The sequence below is a fragment of the Cyrtonyx montezumae genome, unplaced genomic scaffold (assembly GCF_038088225.1).
Source record: "Cyrtonyx montezumae isolate F1298 unplaced genomic scaffold, pur_monq_1.0 scaffold_32, whole genome shotgun sequence".
NCBI classification, from domain to species: domain Eukaryota; kingdom Metazoa; phylum Chordata; class Aves; order Galliformes; family Odontophoridae; genus Cyrtonyx; species Cyrtonyx montezumae.
In genome coordinates, this window is record NW_027072037.1 from 6,058,228 (window position 1) to 6,081,676 (window position 23,449).

Genomic DNA, 23,449 nt, shown 5'->3' on the forward strand with positions numbered 1-23,449 from the left:
AAACAGCAGAGCAAGGGAAAGGAAAGTGAAGCAGTTCTGCACTGGGAATGAACACATGGAAGTAGTATGATGCTCAGGTTTGTTTGTAAGAGCAATCTGGCAGGTCTCCAAGTGTGATCTTCAGCTTGGTCAGAGGGCTTTCTGGAGATGGAAGGGATAGTCAGCAATCACTTCATTCTGGTGGTCACTCATTTATCCCTTCCTTCTTAATCTCAGTGTCAGATCTTGGGCACAGCAGACTTTGAGCCTGCATTTGCCTCAGCAGCAACGTGGACTCTGAGCTGTAAAACAGATCTGAGAAGGTGAGGAGAAACTTGTTCTGTGATGAATTCTGCTTTCTGTGCTGTGTTCCTACTGTTAAATGGGACAGTAAGAGTAAGATTTAGTTCTCCTGTACAAACATCAGTGTGGATATACCCTTATGTAGCTCTGAAATGAAAAGGTTGCTTCTGCTGCAGTATTATTAAAGCAGCTCTGTTCCACAGCATATGTACATGTGCCACAAAGTGGAACTGTGTGTCTGTGTTACCATAGCAAAAGGAGAAACAATTCCTGTAGGTTTTCTGGCGCAGTATGTTTAGCTTGGACAAGTCTTGCAGGAGATGACCTTCTTGTGGCTGTGCAAGAAAAAAGTGGCAAGTACCCAGATCTTCGAGGATAAGTATTAATTGTCTGCAGACTGTCTGGCGAGGAGAGTTACTATGATAAAAGGATATAGCTGTGTATCTAATCTTGTTTCTTTGCAACTTCTGTGCTTTTTCAGAGCCTAGATTTGCTTTATTGTATGATAATTGACACTGTTAGCACAGGCAGTAAGGTGATCTGCATCTCTCCAGCTTCTAACCCCATTCTGTTAGCTAGACTGAGGGTTTTTTGGAATCACTTAGGCAACAAATGCTCTGGGGTATGACTTGTTTTGTGGCCCTCTGGTTAAGCAGCAAGATTTGTGTGGCAGTGTTAAAGCCTGTTTTCACAGAATGTGCAATTTGTCTGCATGCACAGGATCAGTTAGAGATTTAAACCCTGTTTAAGACCTTTTTAAGCTCCTTGGGCTTAACTGCTGCATAGGTTTTTTTTTCTGCCTTATAGAAGAGAGGGAGTTTGATGTGGTAAGAATAGCAGGCAAATTGTTTGTGAAGAGGCTTTTTCCTTTATTCCACATTGTTGAAATGTCCTTTTTAGAATAGAGAGGATGACTTGCTGCAGTCTGTAAAAATGGAGTTTGAATTTTTGGATGCAAGTCACTTTAGGACTATGAATTGCACTGCCAAAATGAGCGGGATCTTCATAGATTTCTTTGGGATCATAACACCTTCTGCCTCTGCTTGGTACTTTTCCATATTGAGAAGGGAATAATCTGTTTGTGTTTATAACTGTTGTTGAGGTTTGTTCTTTGCCAGGCTGACCTGAGGACTTCCATTAGTTTGAGAAGACTGAGGAATATGTTAGCATAAACCCTTGACTCCCATCCCCAATACTTTGTTTTCTTAACACAGATGTTTTGCTAATTAAATAGGCAGCTAAATGTTTTCTTGACTTGTTGCTACTATGCAAATAATTCACTGTCTAGATAGTGATGAGAAATTTAATACTTCGAGAGCTTTTTCTGTATTTTGGGAGCCAAGCCTTGTTTAGAGAGAGACTCCAAACAGTTTACTTGATTCTCCATGAAATTTTATCACCAGTTTCACATGCTTCATTCCAGGGGTTTGCTTACTTGAGTAATTGCCAATATACTTTGGGCAAGTGGTGTTACTGGCAGGATTCCTGCAGGAAAACTCTAGGCTGGTTTGCTTCCTTTCAGCTTCAGGTGAGCATCTCCTCCAGGAATCTATTCTGGAGTCTGCAGATTCCTACGGGGAGCCAGTGAATTTCCTTAGAGCTTTTTATTCTTTTGCTATTTTGAATCTGCTTCTTTTCTTTCAAAAGACAATCTGTGAATGTCACTGTCTTGGTACTATGTTTTTTGTTGGTTTGTACCCTGTGATTTCTGGGGTGCTTGTGATGGATGGTGTCCTTAAATTTGGAATAAAGAAGTTAACTATATAACTTTCTGAGTCTGTGTTCTTGCATTCCATGATTCAGGCTAGGAACTGAAAGCAAGAACCAGTTCCTTATATCTGGCATGTCTGCTTAAATACTGATTTATTTAAATGAAGAACATACTGTGATGGAAGAAAGATAATTACTAACTGCTCTGAATCAGTTGCTTACCTTTAAGTGTGATGTGTCACTTGGCTTTTAGTGATTGTTTGCTTCATGTTTCAAAGTAGTAGTGGCCCCACATTGACCAACTGTAGTACTTTTTGAATGGGAAAGTGAAGAGGCGTTTCATTCTTAAGGTCTATAGTTAATGTTACAAACGTATTTAATGGAAGAGTAATGGGTAGAATGAACTTCATTAATGTATAAGCCTTAAGAGTTAATAGGCAGAACTCTCAATTTGTTATTGTCTTTCAGGTAATTGAGGATGGGTCCCCAATGATGCTAAGTGTACAATGGGAAGTGTCACGCTTCGCTATTTCTGTTATGGGTGCCTTTTCACATCGGTGACCTGGACACTTCTGCTCTTTGTTTATTTCAACTTCAGCGAAGAGAACCAACCCTTCAAGAATGTGCCCGTCAAGGGGCTGGAGCCTCAGAGGCCATTTCCAAAAAGATTCTACCCCCGTTTCACTCGGGGGCCTGTTCATATACCTGAATTGCAACAGAAAGAGAGTAAGTTTAGAAATCCTCCTGGAAATCATGTCCAGGACCCAGTAAAGAGGGATGCAGACTTCTCTCCAGAAATGGGTAAGTGCTTTTTAGTATGGGTGGCAAAATTGAGAGTAGAAGTAGAAAATGAAAGTAGTGGGTTTGTTAAAAGGATTTCAGGGTAAAACTGTGTAATGAAGTAGTTTTGGTGTTAAATGTATGTGGTACTAGTGGCTCCCTTAGTTTGGAGTTACTTGAAATTTATTCTACTGCAGTCCAAAATATACTGTTTCTAATAGTTATAGCTCTGCTGTGTATGTTAATGAGGACTGGACCACAGCAAGGTGTCTACCCTTGATGTGGTTCTTGATTTTTTTTTTTCTTAGAAGGTTCAGTGTACTTGTCTTTCACATCCTGCTCCTATATTGATTAGGCTTGAATGCGTGAACTTTCTCTACCACAGAGGAGTTCTGATCTTATTCAGCAATTTAAAGGAGCTTGATAGTGGTATGTAATGAATAACTGCTTAAGTTGAGAATACTTCTGGAGCATGAAATAGCCTAAAAAAAGTGTATGGAGCAAAATTACAGAGCAAGATTGATTAAGATGACAGTGATTATGGTCACATCTTGCTCATTTTGTGCCAACAAAAATGTGCATGTTTCACTGTAATCCACCAGTGACTGATACAGTCCACTGACACAGTGGATCACACACTGGACTGCTTACAGCTTAGTGTTTTCTGCTGTATTTTAATATGCATTGGATATTAGCCTGTGAGCTTGTCTGAAGTCTGGAGGTACATATTGAGTATTGTAATATTGGTGTCTACTGCTTTTTGGGGAATTACGTCCATAGTCAGGAGGTTAATAGTTCTATCCAACTGAGCTCTTCTGCCATTGCTTCGTCATTAGTTTTAAAAATTTGTGGCCCTTCAACAAACTTGCACATCAGACTTGTGTGCGTATGTGGAAAAACACCCCCAGAACAGAAATGCCAACTTGCATTGCCCTGTGACATTACAAATGTTTATCAGTTCACTGCAAAAACCATGAGAGCCAAGTGAGGTGAAAGCCAGTCCAGAGGTGGCCATTTCTTTCCAACTATTCAGGGCTAGCCAGGAAAGAAATTGGAACTTTTCAACTGAAGTCTCTTGATCTTCAGACGGAGTGACTGGTTTGGTTGGTGAAAGCCAAGGGGATTTATGGTGCCAGGATAAAGCTCTACATGAGTCATGAGGAGACAGCTGGCTCTCTGTTTGAATTAAATCAGGTGCTGCAGGAAGGGGCTTCGTGCCTCTCTCGGGTAGGGCAATGATAAACATGCAAAGCCAAAAAAAAACAACCCAGTAAAACCAAAACAACAAAAGGACTGGCATGTGATAACCATAGATCTGATAAAGTAATCTGTTTATTCCTTATGAACTTGTGAGATCCACATAACGCTGCTGAAATCAATCCTGGGCTGATGTTTCCATTGCAAACCTTTTTTTTTCCAAGGACTTGCATCTGCTGTTTGCACTGAAACCTTTCAGGTCTTTCACATGATTTTGGATATTGTTCTTTATGAAGATGTGTTTTTAAAAAAAAAAAACTTCTTGTCTGTATTCAGAAGATCAGAATAAAATAGCTATGGGTTGAGTGTTGATGGACTGCAGAACAAAACATTTGGTGTATGTTTCTCAAAACATTTCCTTTATTCAAAGCATGAGCTTAAGTTGACCCAGTGGCATTGTGTTACTGTGGTGTATGCAAGAATGGCTGAGCTGCCTATGTAAGCTAGAAAGCTGGAAACCTTTCTCTGAAACTTCATGTAATTTGAAGGAAGGCCAACTCACCTTTTACACCACTGGTGCTGAAAGAGAGGCACTGCCACTGTGACCAGACTTCATTCCTGCTCTCAAATGTCAGGGCATCTATACCTCATAGAATTGAGTTGGAAGGGATCCCTGAAGGTCATGTAGTCTGTCCCCCCCCTCCTACCTCACAGTGAATATGGAGGCCTGCAGGTAGGATCAGGTTGTTCAGAGCCCAGTCCAGTTCAGGAATGAGCCACCCACCATCTCTCTGGGCAAACTAATCCAGTGCTTCAGTACTTTTATTGTAGAAAAATAAAGAAATAAAAACCCCACAACATTTTTCTTATATCCAGTCTAAATCTCACCTCTTTTAGTGGCATTGACAGTGTCACGGCATCGCCATTGCTGTATTCAACTAAGGGCACTAGAGCAGGAATTGTAAGAGATGGGAGTCTGGAGATCCAGATGCAGATTTTCCTCTAGACAGTCATCTTGCTGTACCTTTAGGTAGACTTTGTGTTGAAACACAACTGATAGTGCTCTGAAGGCCAACCAGAGCCTTGTCCTTAAGCTTGAACTTTTTCTTTACATTTTCTTATGCTCTTTATTCTGTTTTCTAATCCACTGCATTTGAGCTCAGCTGGCTTCTGCATAGCTGTCAAAAACTCATTCTCATGAGGGATGAGAAGAGGATGAGAGGTTTGATTGTATTCTGCTTTAGTGACAAGGTAAAGGAGTGAGATGTTATTGCTGTCAGAAACAACTTACTGGAAGGCTGTGAGGAAGACACAGTGAGACTTGCTGGTGGTGTGCTCTTACCACTTCCTTCCACTATTTTTTTTTTTTTTTGAAGAATAATTCATTTGAAACACTATAGTATCTTGCTTTTCTTCACCCTGGTGAGCATTTGGCTCAGTGAGAGAGGAACCCTGGCACCAAATCAAGGCAGGCACGATGGCATTTGGGATTTCACCTTGGCCTCTGGCATTGTACTTATTTATACTGCTGCCCCTGCCATGCTCAGCAACAGCTGATGCTTCTGCTAAAATAATCAACAGAGGACCAGCTAGCTTTATTGCTGTTTTATTTGTTGTCAAGGTCTCAAGTGAGAAATAAGAAGTTGCTGATTCTGTCGTAGCTATTTTTGTTACTGCAGGCACAAGAGAACTGTATAGCATTGTAGCTGTTACTGTGAGGGCTCTTCTTCCACTGTAACTATTTTTCTTTCAAAAATCGCACTTCCATACCTGGACAGGTGCTGATTCATTGTGTGAGCTAAGTCTTTCCTGTCTTTGGTGTCATCTGCTGGTGCTAGGAGTAAGAGGCCATTTAAGAGAAGGGAATGCATCTGTTAAGGCAACAAATAGAACGGATCAGTGGAGGAAGACTTTGTTATCGTAGCTACACAGACTATGCAAGAGCACCCCTTAATTGAGGGGTGACTAAATCAATTGAGAAAAAATACATTCCACAAAACCAGGGATCAAAAAAATTTCTGAAGAGATTCTTGTTTTTTGAGGAGATTAAAGCATACTTTTCAATCCTTGATAATTTCCAATGGATGCTTTTAATCTTTCTAACTGATCTTGGCATGTTCCTTCTGCAGGAATGATTTTTAATGAAGAAGATCAGGAGGTACGAGACTTGGGCTATCAGAAGCATGCTTTCAACATGCTCATCAGTAACCGGCTGGGATACCACAGGGAGGTACCTGATACAAGAGATGCAAAGTGTGTATGCTTATTCAAATGTTTATCGTATTCATTTGTGAGCTGCTTTCCTAGCTGTGCTCTCTGTTACTTCAAGTATGCTACAGTACTTTGTTTTTTTTCCCCAAGTTTTATTTTTGATGTTATGAGTACTGTAATTGTCAGAGGAGATGCTATAATTCTCTTTGGCAGCATTGAAAGCTGGATGTTAAATATTCCAGTGCCCAGGCTGAGGAGTGTTCTGTGGAGAAGATTCATTCACCTTACTTGGTGCGTGGTGTTTGTTGCAAGCGCACAGAGGATAAGTTAGATGGATAAGTTTAATGAATAACTGAGGAGAAGAGTTTTCCACTTCTGAATTTGTTTGGTATCTGGATTGCACTGCTGGATACTGTGTTCTATTATAAATCAGTTTTTCTTTAATCCATGTGGTGCATATGGAAAAAATCATCACAGTAACAACATAAGAAAAAACCCACTGAACCAAAAGAATAAATAAGCCTACTTCTATTTTTCTAGTGGTTGCTCTAGTGTGGGTCAAGGTAATGAATCGTACTTGTTGAAATCTCTCCCATGAGCTGAATTCATTCCAAGTCAATGAAGGCTACTTTTGTATACCAGTTTCCATTTATGGTTTTTTCTTATTTTTACTGGATTCCCTCATGGCTGGCATCTTCAAATGGCATTAATCTGTGATATTGTAGCCTATCAGAGGTTGTGGATAAAATCTGAGAATAAGTAGAATAAACTTTCTGCTTTGAGTGAGATTCAGTGAGCTTAAGATGCCTAAATTCAGCTATCTGCATGTTAGTCAGTTGTCTTTACTATTATTACATTTAGCAGAGAGTCACTCAGTGTAGTTAATGGAGCGTGCACAGCTCTTCAGCCAACAAAATGCACTTCCCTGCCTTAGGGCAAGCTGAATGCTGTCTAGACTTCACTGACAGTATGGACCAGATTTGAGTGTCTTAATCTGCAGGCTGAATCCCAGTGTTTGGTTGTCTAAACAAGTATTTAGCACTCTTGGAGATACTCTGGAATATCCAACCTGCTTTCTAGTGGCTGGGCAATGGATGTGTTTGTCATATTTGCCATTCATGCATGAATCTGAGCCACCTTAGGGAGTGTTTTGATAGCTGAAATAAGCCTTTAGTATTTACTCTTGTTATGTCTGAAGGATCTGTTATTCTCCTTCCCACTACAGTCTATCATTTTCTAGCAAGTAGCAGTGCTAGTTGTAAGTCTGCATTTGTATGGAGAGTAACTTACACTGAACCCTACTGTAGATGTTATCCTACTTATATCCAAGTTATTTATGAGATCCCGAAGGGCCATGTCACTGAGATCCCACAGATAATGAAGCTCTAATTACTATTTCTGTCTGCAGGTGTAGAGAGAAAACCTATCCTCCTGAACTGCCATTTGCCAGTGTTATCATCTGTTTCTACAACGAAGCACTTTCTGCCCTGCTTCGCACAGTGCATAGTGTCCTGGATCGCACTCCTGCACACCTTCTTCATGAGATTATTTTGGTGGATGACAACAGTGAACTGGGTGAGAACCTTTTGGAAATATTTTGGATGGAACTTACACTCCTCAGCTTTCCTGTATCTTCCTGTGCTTTACTGACTGATCAGACTGAATAGTGTTGAGCTGTATGCAAAACTAGTTTTTACTGCTGTCTACATCTGAAAACTGACAGCCAGTATGGATGTAGGATGATCCATTAGGCCCAAGCTGCCATCCACTTGGACAGTGGTGCCATTTTCCTGATGAGCTTTGTATTATATGGATTTAAACATTAAAAAACTGGTTTTGAAGCTAATAATGAGGGGTGTCCAGGCTACTCTAGTGCTCAGAGCAGATGGCACTCAAATTTCTTGGGCCAATCCTGCCTGTGAATGCTTCTGAAAGGCACTGAGCGTGCATAACCTCTCCTGAGGTTTCACAAAGATGATGTTGCACTATGGAAACAATGCTTTGTTTCTTATACTTACTTGGTATTTCAGGATGATAGAGTGCTGGGATCAGAGCTCAGCCTTTGCAGGAAGGGCTCTGCGTGGCTCTTGCACAGCCTCTTGTGGCCGCCCAAGGGGTAGCTATTGCTGGCTCTGTGGAGCAGCCATCTCCACCAAGTCCATGCCATGCCCCAGAGGGGAAGACCTTGCAGAATTGCATTACTCTTGAAAGTTTGGTAGTTCAGCATTCTTCTCTTACAGCACGAGGCAATAACAGATGTGCAATCCAGGTGTTTTGGTATCTCAGAAGTTGTATGCTAGTTGTAGAATGTGTTAGTTGAGCAGCACTTGTAAGTAGGATTGTGCAAGTATCCTCCTGCCTCTATATAAGTCTAAAATTTCATGAATTTTTGAAGTGATTTTTAGGTTCTTTTTTAGTACATACTATTACATACTATCATCCTTTATCTCGTATTCTGGTTTCTAAGTTTAGATCTCACTTGCTCTGTGAGACTGAGATGCTTCTCTTGTAGAATTCTCTTGTTGAACAGCTATGTTGTTAGTGATGTTAGGTCTAATGACAAGATATAGGAGGAAAGATATCAAACGTTGTCTCTTGCTAAAAAGCATGCATAATATTTAGAAACTTCTGTCCTTTAGTTCTTCAGAAGTAGCAAGTGCTTTTTGCTACAAGTCACTTGTGTAATTTATTTTCATGTTTCATAACCTCTGTATTTGGATCTAAACTTACTTCAAATCCCCCTTTTTTGAATATGGTAATTGAATATGGCGTTTGGTTAATGCTTGTGTTTAGGCAGTGATGTCATCACTCTTCTGGCACGTTACTAATTCAAAGACCAAGTTGGAGTCAAAGCATTGAAGTCGCTGTTGCCTTTCTGGCTGTAATTGATTCTTTTTTGAAGCTAAAGATGGTAGAAGATGCTATTTTTACAGAGAACTACCTGTCTCATTCATGAAACAATCAGTTTAACATCAATGCTTGCTCCTCATTGCATACGCATCCCAGAGCTACAACAACATGGGGATGTGTGAATCATGGAAGACAGCCCTGTTACTGGTGTGTCATGGAGTGTGCTAGGCCCTTCAGAAGGGACAGGCGAGGCAGGGACTGGTGTTTATATGCTGCAGTGAAGCTTGTTCTTCTTCTAAAGCATGTGCTTGTCAACAGTGCTCTTGATTATAACTTCCTTTGAGTTGGAAGGGACCCCCAAATGTCATCTAGCCCAACCCCACCCCGCAATGGAAAGGGACACCCACGACTCCATCAGATACTCAGAGCCTGGTCCAGCCTGACACTGTTTCTAGGGTTGAGGCATCCACTACCTCACTGGGCAACCTATTCCAGTGCTTTACAACCCTTACTGTAAAAAAAAACAAAAACAACAACAACCCTATTTCATTATATCCAGTCTAAATTTTGCTTCCTGTAATATGAAACACTTTTCCCTTCTTCTATCACACAGTGAAATGGTCATTTTGAAAAGCAACTACCTGTGAGGGGTGGTTGTAATTCTCTTTATCCACTGTTGAATCAGTTGAGAAGGTACAGATGATGAAAGGTGTTATTGTGCTTTCCAAGTGTCATATTTGTTTTAGTATATGGAACATAATAATTTAAATCACTTGTGTGAGTGAAAGGGCTTTCATTGTTCTTGCTGCAAATGACAATCACCATTAAGAATTTAGGAGGAGAAATGTTATTTCTTCATACAATGCTCTTAAATTTATTTTTTTTAGCAGTGGCAATTCCATTTAGCACTAAATCTGTTCCCATTAACTTGAGTGATACTGTACTAAAGGCTTTGCAAAACGATAGCAATTCAGTCTTTAAAGAAATTGCAGCTTAATGTTTACCCCTGATTTGAACATCTTAGGGCTTGAAACAAAACTCTTCCGAAGCATCTGTCCTATTGTGGATCTTGTGCTCTTCTTCTAGCTGACTTGAAGAAAGACTTGGTTGATTATGTTAAAACTCAGCTTCCAAAAACAACAAAACTAGTAAGAAATGAGAAGCGGGAAGGCTTGATTCGAGGAAGGATGATTGGAGCCTCTCATGCTACAGGTATGCTTTCTTGTTTGTCTTCATTGTATACTTCCACTTTGTTATTTGGGTCACTTCTTGTGTGGTACAGCTTTCTCATATGTTGAACGGCTGGCATGAGATTGCTTTAGGCCATCACAGGGGTGTCTTTGTGTTGTGTCCATTTCTAAGCTGCACAAACTGAAGTGGGGGAGGAAAGGTTTTGCTAATGCTATTTTTAGTTGAAAAGCATTATAAAATTATATATGGTTTCAGTATGTCAGTGACTTTGGAACAAGTTAGTTGTGTTACACTCTGGCTGCATTGTTAAGCTACATTGCAACATCTGCATAAAGTCTATTGGATGATACCTGCATAATGGTGATTGGAGACCCTTAACTAACACTGAATGTTTACATCATGATATTGACAGTGTTCTACATAAGGTCTTCTGTATTTTGCTGAATAACTCCTTACCTGAGGTTTTTGTTACTCTCTTAATCACTAAAGGAGAAGGAAGCAAGAAGAGTTTGTTTCTTGCTTCTATGAAAATGTTAAGAGTAGATGTAATGAATCCACTGTTTTTATCTTTTGTAATTAACTTCAGCAAACTTCTACTGTGTAAGAGGGAATGTATTTTTTCCAGATCGCCCAAACAACGCCTTGTGAGTCTGGAACCAGATTTTAGTACCCTTTTGCTCTTGCCTGACTCATGTTTTCTTTCTTCCTTCATGTATAAACTCATTTTTAATAAATGAGTAATAAAAATGGGTTGATTATTTAGAATGGGTCAGTGAAGCAGTAAAATAAAAGCAGTACTTGACTACACTTAGTGAGGCATTGAAGAATTTACCTTATTCTCAAACACCAATCTTTCAAGCAAGAAATTCCTCCCTCTGCCCTGGGTATTGTATTCTCAGTGTTTCATGTGGGAACTATTGCTCCAGAATGAATCTGCTTCCTTGCTGTGGTAACTCAAAGGTGGCTTCTAATTCACCATCTAATTGTAATGATTTTCACATAAGCTTTTCTTTTGTTGTAATGAGTGTTAATTGGGATAAACTGGTCCTTTATGTACACGGTGTCCTTTACCTCAGTATACTTCTGTGTTAAAACCTTTGCTCTCTGAGAAAATATGGGCTACTTTCTGATAATTTTGACTGGTGGGTAAAAACGTTCATTAGTGATTACTCATTAGCATTGCAATGGCATAATCCAGAGACAAAATTGTGCTTACACTTTGTAAACTGTGGTTGGACCCACTTGTGTTAGTGCAATACTGAGTCATTTTACTGCTCTTCAGAATTTCTGGAGTCTGCTTTTCCCCTCGGTCAGAAAATTTTTGCTAATACAAGCAGACAGACATAACTTGTCAAAGTTTGTCTAAGTAGTTTTTATGAAGCTCTTTTCTATTTCTTCTGCATTAAATTTACGTAATATTAAAATAATGTTATATACAGTTAAAGTTCAGATGAAAGAAATCAGGCCAGCTGAATCTGAAGGTCTTCCAGGGTCTAAATTGTCCTCTCATGGCAGATAATCCTATAGGCCTAGTAGGACCAAAGTGTTGGTTGGTCTGATACTGGTGGGTCTGGCTGTGGCCACTTCAGGGCATTTGTTCTCACTGTCAAACAGTATGGATCCACAGTAACTAAAGCTAATGAAATGTGGAGATTTTCTGCATTACTTTATATTCAGAAATTGAAGTGCTGTGATCTGTGTCATGGATGAATGCAGGTTAATTTGTCAGAATGGCTCGGCTTAAAACTCACAGATCTTAGCTGCAATGGTAAGTGCTGAAGTCTGATATGAAGGAAGCCTAAGGGGATTACAGTCAATGGACAAAAGCAGCTTTGTCACGAGATAGTTAATCCAACCCAGTAACTGTCATCTTTGTCTCTGTAGTCTCACTCAGGCATTGGAGCTGCTCCCACTTTAGGACTAGTCTGTCTCCAGACTCTGAGACTTCTGATGTTTCTTTAAAAGTACAGCAGTTCTGCTTGGTCTGAGTGTCTGCTATAAAACCCTATCAAGGAGATGTATGTGACTGCACATTTAAGCAATTCATATTATGTGTGAGTAGCCAGGACCTACCTTCTGCCTTTGTGACTGAGCTAATCCCAGTGCTGTCTGGCATGTCAGCCCTTCTGAGTGCAGATGGAGTTTCCCTTCTGCTACACAGAGCTGTAAGGATACTGCTGATACTCTGCAGACACATTTGCATGCGTGTTTGTGTATTTCATCTGATCCCAAGTCTATATATTTTGTGTGTTCTGGCCTCTGTAGGACAAGTGCTGGTGTTCCTGGACAGTCATTGTGAGGTGAATGAGATGTGGCTGCAACCTCTGCTGACTCCAATCAAAGAAGACCGCAGGACTGTGGTGTGCCCTGTGATTGACATAATCAGTGCTGACACACTTACCTACAGCTCTTCTCCTGTTGTGCGTGGAGGATTTAATTGGGGCCTGCACTTTAAGTGGGATCTTGTTCCTTTGTCAGAGCTTGAAGGACCTGAGGGAGCCACTGCTCCAATCAAGTAAGGCTCCTCCTGTGTGTGTGCAGCGGACAGCTCTGTGTAATGTATGGGTGATGGGGAGCACTCCTTGGGCATTGTGGAATGTATTTGGGCACACAGCTCTGAAAGCAGATGCCTATCCTATCAAGTATTTCCCTTGCATTGCATTTCCCTTATTACATTGCCCAGAAGTACCCTTTCAGAGAGAAGGGCAGTGGCATATTAGACAGCAACTTTTCTTAATTACACAAGTCTTAAAGAGCTTATGCTCTATTAATGGTGAAATTATCGGACAGATTGCACTATGCATCCATATTTGTTTCCAGTCTTGACTGTGATTCTGATAGCAATCTTGTCTCTAGTAGTTGCCTATCCCACTACAGCCCATAGGCTCTAGGCTTTCTGTGGTGATGTGCCAAAGAATTGCTAAATTGGAGAAATGTATTGTTGTGGTAATATGAAGGTGATTTCATAACTGATGGGAGAGGATGCAGTGTTTGTTGATCTTCTATTTCAGTGTTTTTTCTATTTAATTTCATTTGTTTTCATCTTGTTTGAGGAAGAAGTTTAATGCTTTAAGCATTCATTTTGTCCTAAATATGCATAGGGAACCAACGTAGTCTTAAAATCTTAATTCCATATGAAACTTTTCTCAGAGCTTACTTGGGATAGACCTGGGGATTAGTTCTCACTGTTTGACGTTGTTGCCTTCCTTCAACTTACTTTTAGGAAGAACTCCTCTGGAAAAAGGCAGAGGATTTTATACTTAACGGTACTTTCATTGTTGAGGGAGATCATTTTCTGAGTATGGAAAGGACTTCTCATACTTAAAGGCCTCTGCCTACTTTGAAAGAGAAGCCAGACTCCTATTTAACCTTTGAGAATGTCTTTCTATTGAATGGAAAGTTGTATATTTTATGACCTAAAGAGCTTTGTAAGGAAATATTTTGATGTCAAGGCTGGAAAAAGTCAGGTTTTTATGAAAGACTACCATTCTAGTAATGCACAGGCAAGGTAGAAAACTGAGGAACTCCAGTGAGAACATCTGTGTAAGTATAGAAACTCCAACACTTATCAGTGACTTTAGCAACTGCCCATGGTGTTGATGATGAAACTGTGCTGCTCCTAGTACCTGAGTTGTCTGTGATGGAATACCATGTCTTTTAGCAGCATTCTTGGCTTGTGTAACTTAAATTTTGGCTTTCTTTGGAATAACTGGGGGGTATTTCTTGATCTGATTCTAATATGCCCTCTGGATTCTGCTCTTTTTCTGCTGTTCAGTCAATCCCAGTCAATATAAATCCCTCCTATAAGAGGGAGATGAGTGCATCATTGTAAGTATACACACTGAGTGTAGGAAAAAGATTTATCTTTACCTGTAGCTAATTAAAGGTGATTCTTAATTTTCAGTTTAGAAAACTAAATGGACTTTAAACCTACCTAGGTTTTTGCAACTTTCTGAGTGAAGAGGCAGGCAGTTTGTTTCTCTGTCCTTCTTCCTTGAGTTTGCTACGTGCAGAACTACAGTTTACAAGTATGTCAGTAGTGAAAGATCACATGGAGAGACTGTAGAACTGAAGTCCTGTGGAAGTTAGAAATAGTCAGATAAAAACTGTTTCCTGTAGGTCTAAATGCAAGCTTTTTAACCAACTCAGCTGAAATCACTCCTCTTGTTTAAAATATTGACCAGCTTTCACTGCTGTATTTCAGGTCACCTACCATGGCTGGAGGCCTGTTTGCCATGGATCGCGAGTACTTTAATGAGCTTGGACAGTATGACAGTGGCATGGACATCTGGGGAGGAGAAAATCTGGAAATATCTTTTCGGGTACTTTCTCTTTTGTGTGTATTGGAGTGTGAGCCTCAGTGTCTGGCTTCTTCTCTTCCCTCCCTATGGTGTCTTTAGCACTGAAACAGCTGTTTGCACACACACAAACCAGTGCTTTTATTCCTAGGAGGGATGCCTCTAGCACACTAACGTTTATAATAAATTTCAGGCCAAGTTTTAATGGGAAAATTAAGAAGAATTTTGAGCTCATACTTTATCTTTTGGTTTTGGTTATATTTTTCTTGTCTAAACTTTTTATAGCACTGGAAATAAATCACTAGAACTAATATTAGAAATGCACAGAAAAGAAGAATTTACATTTATGAAAATAGTTTATAAAACACAGAATTCTGCAAATAGGTTAAAAAGAATATATGTGGCTAACAGCAGCATAGGCAATATCTAAACTTATTTCCTTGTGTTGCTTTTTAAACTCCATTTTGAGGGCATGGGGGATGTAAAATTTTTTATAAGTGAGTTAAGAGTTAAGTAGAAGCGTTGCTTTGGTTGGAAAAAATATTAAGAAGGTCATTAAGAAGAGACTAGAAAGTGATGCTTCATTGGGCTTGCTGTATTTTCTCCTCCTCACTGTCACTCCTCTGAAAGAAAACAGCTTTTTGTGCCCAATGCCATGTTTTTATTCTTTGCTTCTGCGATGTGGATTCATCAGCAAATGGGATGAGGATCTGATCAAAAATGAGATGCTACCATGGGAAGTATTAAAAGGGGATCAAAAAGGAAAGCTAAAACAAAAATATCAACTCCAAACCAAGAACAAACAACAAACCACTAAGCACATACTCACATACTTTGGAGAATTCTGACAAATTGAGTTATTAGAGAAATTGAGATTGGAATAAAAAAAACAAAGCAAGAATTCATAAGTTTGAGTTACTTTACAGTGTTGCCTGTGGAATATCTTCCATGTTTTCAGTACAGAGTATAATAGGGTATGGAGTAAGAGGAAAATTAATTGTTAATGAGTAATATATGCTGTTCCAATTATAAAGGGCTTAGAAACAATGTATATTTAGAGAGCTTTAAAGGTCTGGAAGCTCTGTCTCCCTTGGGAAGAGCTGAGAAGGGAATAATAAAAACTAATCTTTATCCAGACAGAGTTTTAAAAGTGATCTTAAACCATGCTCTTGATGATATTGAGTAATATACTTGTACATCATTTGTTGTGGAGGTGTGGAGATGTAATCCTCAAATCAGTTTTCTTAATCTATAAAATAGATTCCAGCCCAAACACTTCAGAATTTTTTTTAATCATGAGGAGGTCAGATTTTGGAATAGCATACTACTTGTTTAGAGAAAGCCATGATGTTGTGAGTGGAAGGAGTGATGATAGGACCCAGATGTTTTTCTCTAACCTGAAGGTCTAATAATGTAACTTGTCAGAAAGCTAGCATGTAGAACAACACTGCTCACACTTATTCTGTCGCACTGCACATAAACCTACTGAAGTATCTTTTGAAGCTGAGGAAGTAGTGAGCCTTGTCAATACGTGTGCATTGAGCTGTGCTCTGCTTTTCTACGGACAGATTTGGATGTGTGGGGGTCGACTTCTGATCATCCCCTGCTCCAGAGTGGGACACATTTTCCGTAAAAGGCGTCCCTATGGCTCACCAGGGGGACAGGACACTATGGCTCATAATTCATTGAGGCTGGCACATGTGTGGATGGATGATTATAAGGTAAGAGACGTTTCTGGGACATGAAATAGTTATTACTGGCTTGTGTGTCTAAAGGCTGTGTCACAATGAGCTCTCTTGGTGTTTCTAGTAGGGTCTTGCTTCTGTATTCTGATTTCCTAATGTTTATTTTGGTATGAATTCCTAAACTGTAAGCTTGTGGTTTTGCTGCTGAGTGTTGAAATTTCACTCCTGTTGCTGCTACTGCTTGCAGGGGGGGGTTCAATGTGATGGCTTTTTAATGAAGTAAAAGATGTAAGCTCAGCATTGTTTTGTGTCTCAGTCACTAGCATGTGGGAGCTGGATGCCTTCAGGTAGTTTCCATGTTGGTGAGATGGAGGTTCTGTTGTTTGCCTTTTGTTACAATTGACAGTGTGATTCTTTGTCTAGCCCTGGAAGGCCAGTCAGGATTCACTTCTGGATTCAAGGGCAAGAATATTTATTCCTTGTCTTCAGGCCTGGCACAGATGCTTTTAAAAATAGATTGGGTTTCTTGTGTGAAGCCTTCATCTCTGTTGTACTTATGGGCATTTTGCCTTGTGAGGGTGTAGGATTTGTTTTATTGCCAGATCCAGTGGTCCCTATAATTTCTGTAGAAGACATTTTCTTAACTTATATTCCTTAAAGTTTTATGTTTCATAGCCCATCCTTTATCTTGGTACTCTGTCACTTTGAGGAATCTATTAGGAGTCATTAATTTTTATCTGCAGTCTCCATCTTTATAATGCATTGGTAGACTTGATCCATCACTTCCCCTTTCATTGGTGTCTGGGCACAGTAGTTTGTGATTAATGATGTTGTTTTTCTGTAACTTGGAGTTGATTCTTTGTTATTTCTGTCTAATACTGCTTTGTCCAAAGAGAACTCATACTGCTGATTCTAGCAGTCTCTTATCACAGTTATGTTTTAACCTTTTCCAGCTGTTTGTAATCTAACTCCACAATAATGGCCAGAGACTGTCATTATGACAGATTTATGGATGGAATGCAAGCTTGCAGATATTTTTGTCTATTGAAGTAATTGCAGGAGAATAGAGCAAAGAGGACTGAGAGGACTGTTTTGCAGATGTGAGCCACATTCAATAAGTAAAACTGAATAATATAAAGCAAACAAGGAAGTGTGAATTTTGGTTTTGGTGGTTGTTAAAAAGATCTGAGTTCATGTATACAATGGAAATAAAAAAAATCCAGAAGAGGTAGGATATTAAAACTTGAACTTTAACCAGAAAAGAGGCAATTAGAATAGCAGAGCTACTTTTTTTAAGCAGGCCTATTTCTGATGACAAGGTCTGACCTATCTTCAAACTTCCTTAGAGATGTCCAACATTCACCTGGTTTTTAATGTTTCCTTTTCCTCTGCTTTTAAAAGAGCTGTGATGCATCAGTTTCATCCACACACTCAAGGTCTAGATAAGGACAGATGTGCAACTGATTTGAGCTGAGTCTGCTGTTGCTGAACCAGAGATGGCACTAAGTTGTTAGCAAAGTCCAGCTGACTGGTGGAGATTAATGCAACAGAATAGCACAGCTCAGTGCCCTGAAAACTGATTTTTAAATAATATCTGATAAGCTGGTTGATGTGCAGATGAGCTCTTCTGTGAGCTCTGTGAATCTAGGTGGAAGTAAGGACTCCGTGAGGGAACTTTTCTCACTTTGATAATGATACTGATAAATGTAATAGTCTGGAATGAAATGTGGAGAACTCTGTAAGGAGGAAGTTAAAAATCACTAATCTGTAGTTATTCTCCTCTCCTCCCCTTCCCTCAACCTTTTTCCCCTAACTACAGGAGCAGTATTTTGCTTTGAGACCTGAGCTAAGGACGAGGAGCTATGGAAATATAACTGATCGTGTAGAACTGAGAAGAAGATTGAACTGCAAGTCATTCAAGTGGTATTTAGATAATATCTATCCTGAGATGCAAGTATCTGGGCCCAATGCCAAAGCTCCACAGCCAGTTTTTATTAATAGAGCACAAAAACGACCAAAAATAATCCAGCGTGGAAGGGTAAGAAGCTTTCTTAAAAAAAAAGTCTCTCTTTAGAGATTTTTTTTTTTTTCAGAAAGATATGCTCTACATGAACAGATTTGAGAATAGTTCTTGTTCTGCAATGAACTCCCTTGGAAATAACCTTTTACTGTGCTATTGTCTGCACATAGGCAGGCATGGGCTAGCCATAACCTATCTCAGTAACTGGAAGCATCAGGTAGAGATGTAGTGTGCTCCACCAGGCAATGCAGCCTGCAGTGAGTAGGTACTGACAGTGACTGGTGCTGCAAGAGGATTCTGGAGGCCCAGAGCTCGTGGAAAACCTACTGACATTATTTTCTTGTTTAGAAGAGGCTGCCTAGGATGCCACAACTTATGCAGTGTTTTTATAATTGAATCCCAGTCAAGTTGTAGAGTTCTTTATTAGGGCACACAGGCATATTCTCCCCAGATGAAACCAATACAATGAGCTCATGATGTTACTCTGCTTTTCACTCTAATCAGACTTGATTTCCCCTTATGAAATTAATGGCTTTCTACTTGCATTCAGACAGAGGTTTAAGGATTTGGGGGACATTAGAGGCACCTGGGGGAAGAAGTTTTCCTAACAATATTTTTTTTTCATGGTTTAAACTGGAGAAAAAATTTTGCATCTTTTAAGTTGAGGGAAATCAAGACAGAAAAATGCAGTTCCTCGGCTTGATTCTTCAGGGCTCCAGGATTATACCCAGCATTGCGCGAGCTCTGGCTCTGATGTCTGTATAAACTATTTCCACATGCCTACGAAGAACAGAACCATCAGCCAGTGTCACCACTGAGTACCACGCTCCTCAGGATTTGGGATAAAACAATCGAAGTCCCAATTTATTCTCAAAACTGGTAGGGCTTGAGATAAATGCTGGCTTGACAGCTGGGAAGAGCTGTAATGATCACAGATTGTGATGGTTCCTAACAGTGTCATCAAATGCTGATCATCATAGCCAATAAAAACAAGGGAGAAAGAAAAAATAACTCTTAGAGCTGTATGGTTTGAAAGCCTACTCATGAGTGAAGAGCAATGGAAATCCAACCACTCCTAGAAGTCTCTGGAGTGTGAGGAAATGTTGCTTAGAAGCTTTTGTGTAATTCGTTTCAGATGTGTACAGGGAACAGGAGGAGCACGGTGCTCCTGGGGAGGCTGCTGATGTCTTGGGACAACTATTTCCAGAATCTGTATTTAGAGAAGAACATTACTTGGTCTTTGTGCTCTCTAACTTTTGATATTGTATGTTGGAGCAGTTTGTTCTTCTTATTACTGGAAGTGTCTTGGTTTATGAAAGTCTGTGGAATCAATACAAATGCCAAGGCGTCTGTGTTCATAATGAAACACAACTGGCTCATTAGTCAGCCTGGCTTCCAGTTCAGGACAGCAATTTTTTGTTCTTCATCCAGCTCCAGATTGGCTGTAATTATTTCTAGTGCTTGTGGCAGATCTGTTGCCCTGCCACCTCCCACATGTGCACTGTGGGACAAAATCAGGTTGAACTGGAATGGACATTTAAGGAGTACTTCAACTTTTTCCTTCTTACCTCATCTGTCATTAAAATAGCAGCTGACTTTTCAGTTGTATGAGTGCTTTTGAGGATCAATTTGCAAACAAATGATTTCAGAGATGTGTTTAAGAACTTCTTCCTTTTCTCAAAAGCTTTCTCCTTGTGGAGAGATGCTGTGGGAGGGGACTTCTCTGAAGCAAAACTGCTGTAGAATGCCACATAGATCTGTTTGGTTGATGAGACTTCAGGCTTTTATGGGAAGTGAGGAAGGGGAAGAAACTTGTGCTGAGCCAAGTTGTGTGTATTGCACTTGTACCACTCAGAAGAAAGAATTAATGTAAGTGGGAAGTAAAATGGAACTAGAAAATGCTGGCTTTTTCTCCAAATTAATCTGAAAAACAAAATGTTATTTTAAGAGGGAGGGAGGATTTTCTACTGTTCTTGTTTCTGAGCACGCAGAGAGATTCCAAAGTATTACCATATGTCCCCTTTGGTAGGGAATGTTTGTTGTTTACCCTGTTCATCAAACTGTTTTTCTTTTGTAGTTGTATCACCTTCAAACCAACAAATGCCTGGTTGCCCAGGGCCACCCAAGTCAGAAGGGCGGCCTGGTAGTGATTCGGGAGTGTGACTACAATGATCAAAACCAGGTATGATATTTTGAATAGTGAACCACATTGTTAATGTGCTTTCCTGCTGGCAAAATGCCCTGGTGTAACATCTCATCAGCAAGCAGACTGATTCCAGAGCATTGTCCAGCATACAAGGCTGGCAGAGGAGACTGCAGAGCTTAGTGCTCTACCTACTGAGTGTTGGATGTTATAATCTCCTGTCTTTGTGGCCTGAATCTCTGTATGGGGCTGGAGACTGTCCTCAAGTAGCTCTTGAGGGGTTCATAACCTGCTGATTGACATTTCAGAATCTGTAGAAGCTCTTCCAGTCAGTTCCTCATACTGAGATTCACAGCAGCCTTTTCCTGGCCCACTGTTCTTTATGTACTCTGCTACCCTAGTGCTCTGCTGCTGTAGTTTGGGATGAATTAATGATTTGTTGCTGATATTAAATAGAAGGAACTCTAGGTAACTTAGAAAGTTCTTTGGCTGCAGGTGAACTGCTGTTGTGGGACTTAATTGGGAATGAATGTGTTTTTATATTGTTACATGAAGCCTCTGCTGTTCTGCTTCTTTCTGACAACAGGAATTCAGGACTTGAGGTGAGGGGAAAACCTCCAGGGTAGAGACAGCCTTCCCTAATGCTTTAAAGACTTCTATCCAGTTAAGATCTATATTGAGAGCATTACAATTTAGAAGCACTTGAGTCTAAAAACTAAATCTCATCTGAAGAGAGAAGCAGTCGAAGACATGAAATAAATGGAATGGTAGAAATCAGCAAGGTTGGAAAAGACCTCCAAGATATCTGGTCCAACTGTCCACCTATCACCAGTATTTCCCCACTGAACCATGTCCCTTAGTGCAACAGATGATGTGGATGGTATCCACAGTAAGAACAGATGTTTCCATTCTGTTCCCCTTCATTGCTGTGGTGTTTCCAATGGTATGTTGGCAAATGGTTGGAGGAGAAAGCCTAGTGTTTTTCCTTCTTATCAAAGCAGTCTTCTGATTTTTCTCCTAGAGACAGAAAACTGAAGTTAGCCTCTTGTTTTTTGAGAGAAAGGAACAATCTGAGCATTAATTTGTTTCTTGTTAATCTTGTTTACTAGTGGTAAATAAGCAACTAGTCATCACAAAAAAACACCTGGCTGTACTGTCATCTTTTGCACTGATTTTGTTCTCCAGTCAGGTATGCTAACCAACACTTAGGATTTTCTGCTGTTATATTTGTTTCATTCTACTAACAATTCCCAAGAGTATGCATTAGCTTTTCCTTCTGTGTCTTTTGAATGCTCTTGCTCTAGGTACATAAAAACAAGGTGAAGAAAGAGGGCATGTAACAACTTATGCTTATTAAACATGGCAAGATATTTGCTGAGTATTGGAAGGTTTTAGCCTTCTCTGCTGGTATTACCAGAAAATGACAAGATCTGTATTTTGTTTTAGTGGAGTCTGTTCCATCTATACCCTTAGCCTTGATAAGAGAGCTTGTGTTGGGTCTGGTGAAAGTGGTCTGGAATAAGTTAACTCTTTCCAGGCTACTTTTGTCACATGAATACATAGCAGTCTCAGTAAGTTGAAGGAACAAAGTGAACTTTACCCAGGAAAACATGTAAAGATTTGGAAAACAGCATTGTCCTTCTTGAGACTCGCTGGGTGCAGTACTTTTGGCTGGAAAATGGTCTTTTGCATAATTTGTAGTTAAAAAGGTACAAGTGGAAGAAGTGGAAGGGTCTGGTAGAACAAAGATCAGGGATAAAAAGCCTGAAATAACAGAAGCTGAGAAGCAGAAACACAGTGTGTGAATTTCTCAAGCAGAAGGGCAACATGGAATGAGCATTCTGTAGTTGAAGAGTGGTTGTGTGGAGGAGATGCCAAGACAGATGAAGTGAGCTCTTCTGCTCAAAGTCAACAGTACATGACTTCTTTTTCCATAAACAAAACTGGGAATGCACAACGTAGTGCACAGCAAACAACTTGAGTGGTGAAGGAGGCCAGGAGGCATTTAAGGGCTTTGAAAGATCAGACATCTCCATCTTTCATGATGAAATGCAGAAGTAAAAAAACAGAAACAAGCGAAAAATATCCAGTCCTAAGTGTTGTGGATTCTACCCAAAACCACTGAGTCTGAGGTTAATCAGATGGTGATTACACAACAAGGATGCTGAAGGTCTTGGTGATAAGATGCCCCAAAAGGAAAAGTAGAAGAAGCTACTGTCAAACTTGTAAGAGGGACATCAAAAGCCACTAATGAAGATTTTGGAACAAAGGATAAAAGCCAACAGGAGTCTAACTAGTGGGAATGTCTGTGACCTGGGTTGGGTTTGTTGTGTATTTAATGCCTGCTTGACATGAAGCATTAAGTCAGGAAGAAGATAAATTCCTCTTCCAAAAAATCAATTCTGAGTTACACATCTTTTCTTTTGGTATCACCTCTTTGTGCATTTGCTTCGTTTCAGTAGTTTAATACATTGCTAAGCTAAAGAAAGCTTAAGCTTTAAAGTTGCTGTCGAGGTGGGGTCAGCTGGTGGGTGTCTGTGCTCAACCACATGGGGTGTGGGAGGTCACAAGAACTCTGCTAACCTCTTGTAGCACTCCACCAATGTAAGCAGGTGCACCTCTGACTCTTGAGCAGTTTGTAGGAGGGTGTGTTTTCTAAAGTGCTACAGTTCTGTAAGATTCCCTTCCCTAAATCTCTGCACTGTGTGTGTAAGTTTGCCCTTCTGCTATGTCTGTCTGGAGTGAGTGTGAGGACTGTGAGTTCCTTCCTATGTGCAGCATTTTCCTCAGCCCATTGAAGAACGTGATCCCACAGTCCCTCTTCAAAACATTGGCCACACTCTGAAATGTGAAAGGGACCACATGTTGGCATGAGGGGCCACCTTCAGCAGGACCCCAGGTCTCCTAAAGTTATGATCACAGCCCCTGTGCTTTGCTGTTGCTGCTGACTTTCACAAGTTGCTTGTGCTGTGGTGTTCATCATCAGCCACAAGAGACACTACCTGCAGGGTCTGCACGGAGCTGTGATATTGCAGTCACTTGGCAGAGCTTGTCCTCATGCTGAGGTGGCTTCTTGGTGCTC

At 40.2% G+C, this 23,449-nt stretch overlaps 1 protein-coding gene across 2 annotated transcripts in view; it reads left to right on the plus strand.

Moving 5' to 3' along the window:
* The window catches only part of GALNT11 (polypeptide N-acetylgalactosaminyltransferase 11), a 39,340-nt gene that overhangs the window by 12,842 nt on the left and 3,049 nt on the right, over window positions 1-23,449 (plus strand). The window contains exons 1-10 of one of the 2 annotated variants that reach the window (XM_065744935.1): window positions 1,756-1,810; window positions 2,461-2,793; window positions 6,099-6,222; window positions 7,589-7,755; window positions 10,117-10,242; window positions 12,487-12,736; window positions 14,426-14,543; window positions 16,088-16,240; window positions 18,024-18,242; window positions 20,302-20,406. In XM_065744935.1, coding sequence (XP_065601007.1) covers window positions 2,499-2,793; window positions 6,099-6,222; window positions 7,589-7,755; window positions 10,117-10,242; window positions 12,487-12,736; window positions 14,426-14,543; window positions 16,088-16,240; window positions 18,024-18,242; window positions 20,302-20,406 — 1,557 coding nt within the window. In that variant the 5' untranslated portion in view covers window positions 1,756-1,810; window positions 2,461-2,498. Of the gene's footprint in view, window positions 1-1,755; window positions 1,811-2,460; window positions 2,794-6,098; window positions 6,223-7,588; window positions 7,756-10,116; window positions 10,243-12,486; window positions 12,737-14,425; window positions 14,544-16,087; window positions 16,241-18,023; window positions 18,243-20,301; window positions 20,407-23,449 lie in introns of those variants that run through there. The other variant, XM_065744934.1, reaches the window with a different exon arrangement.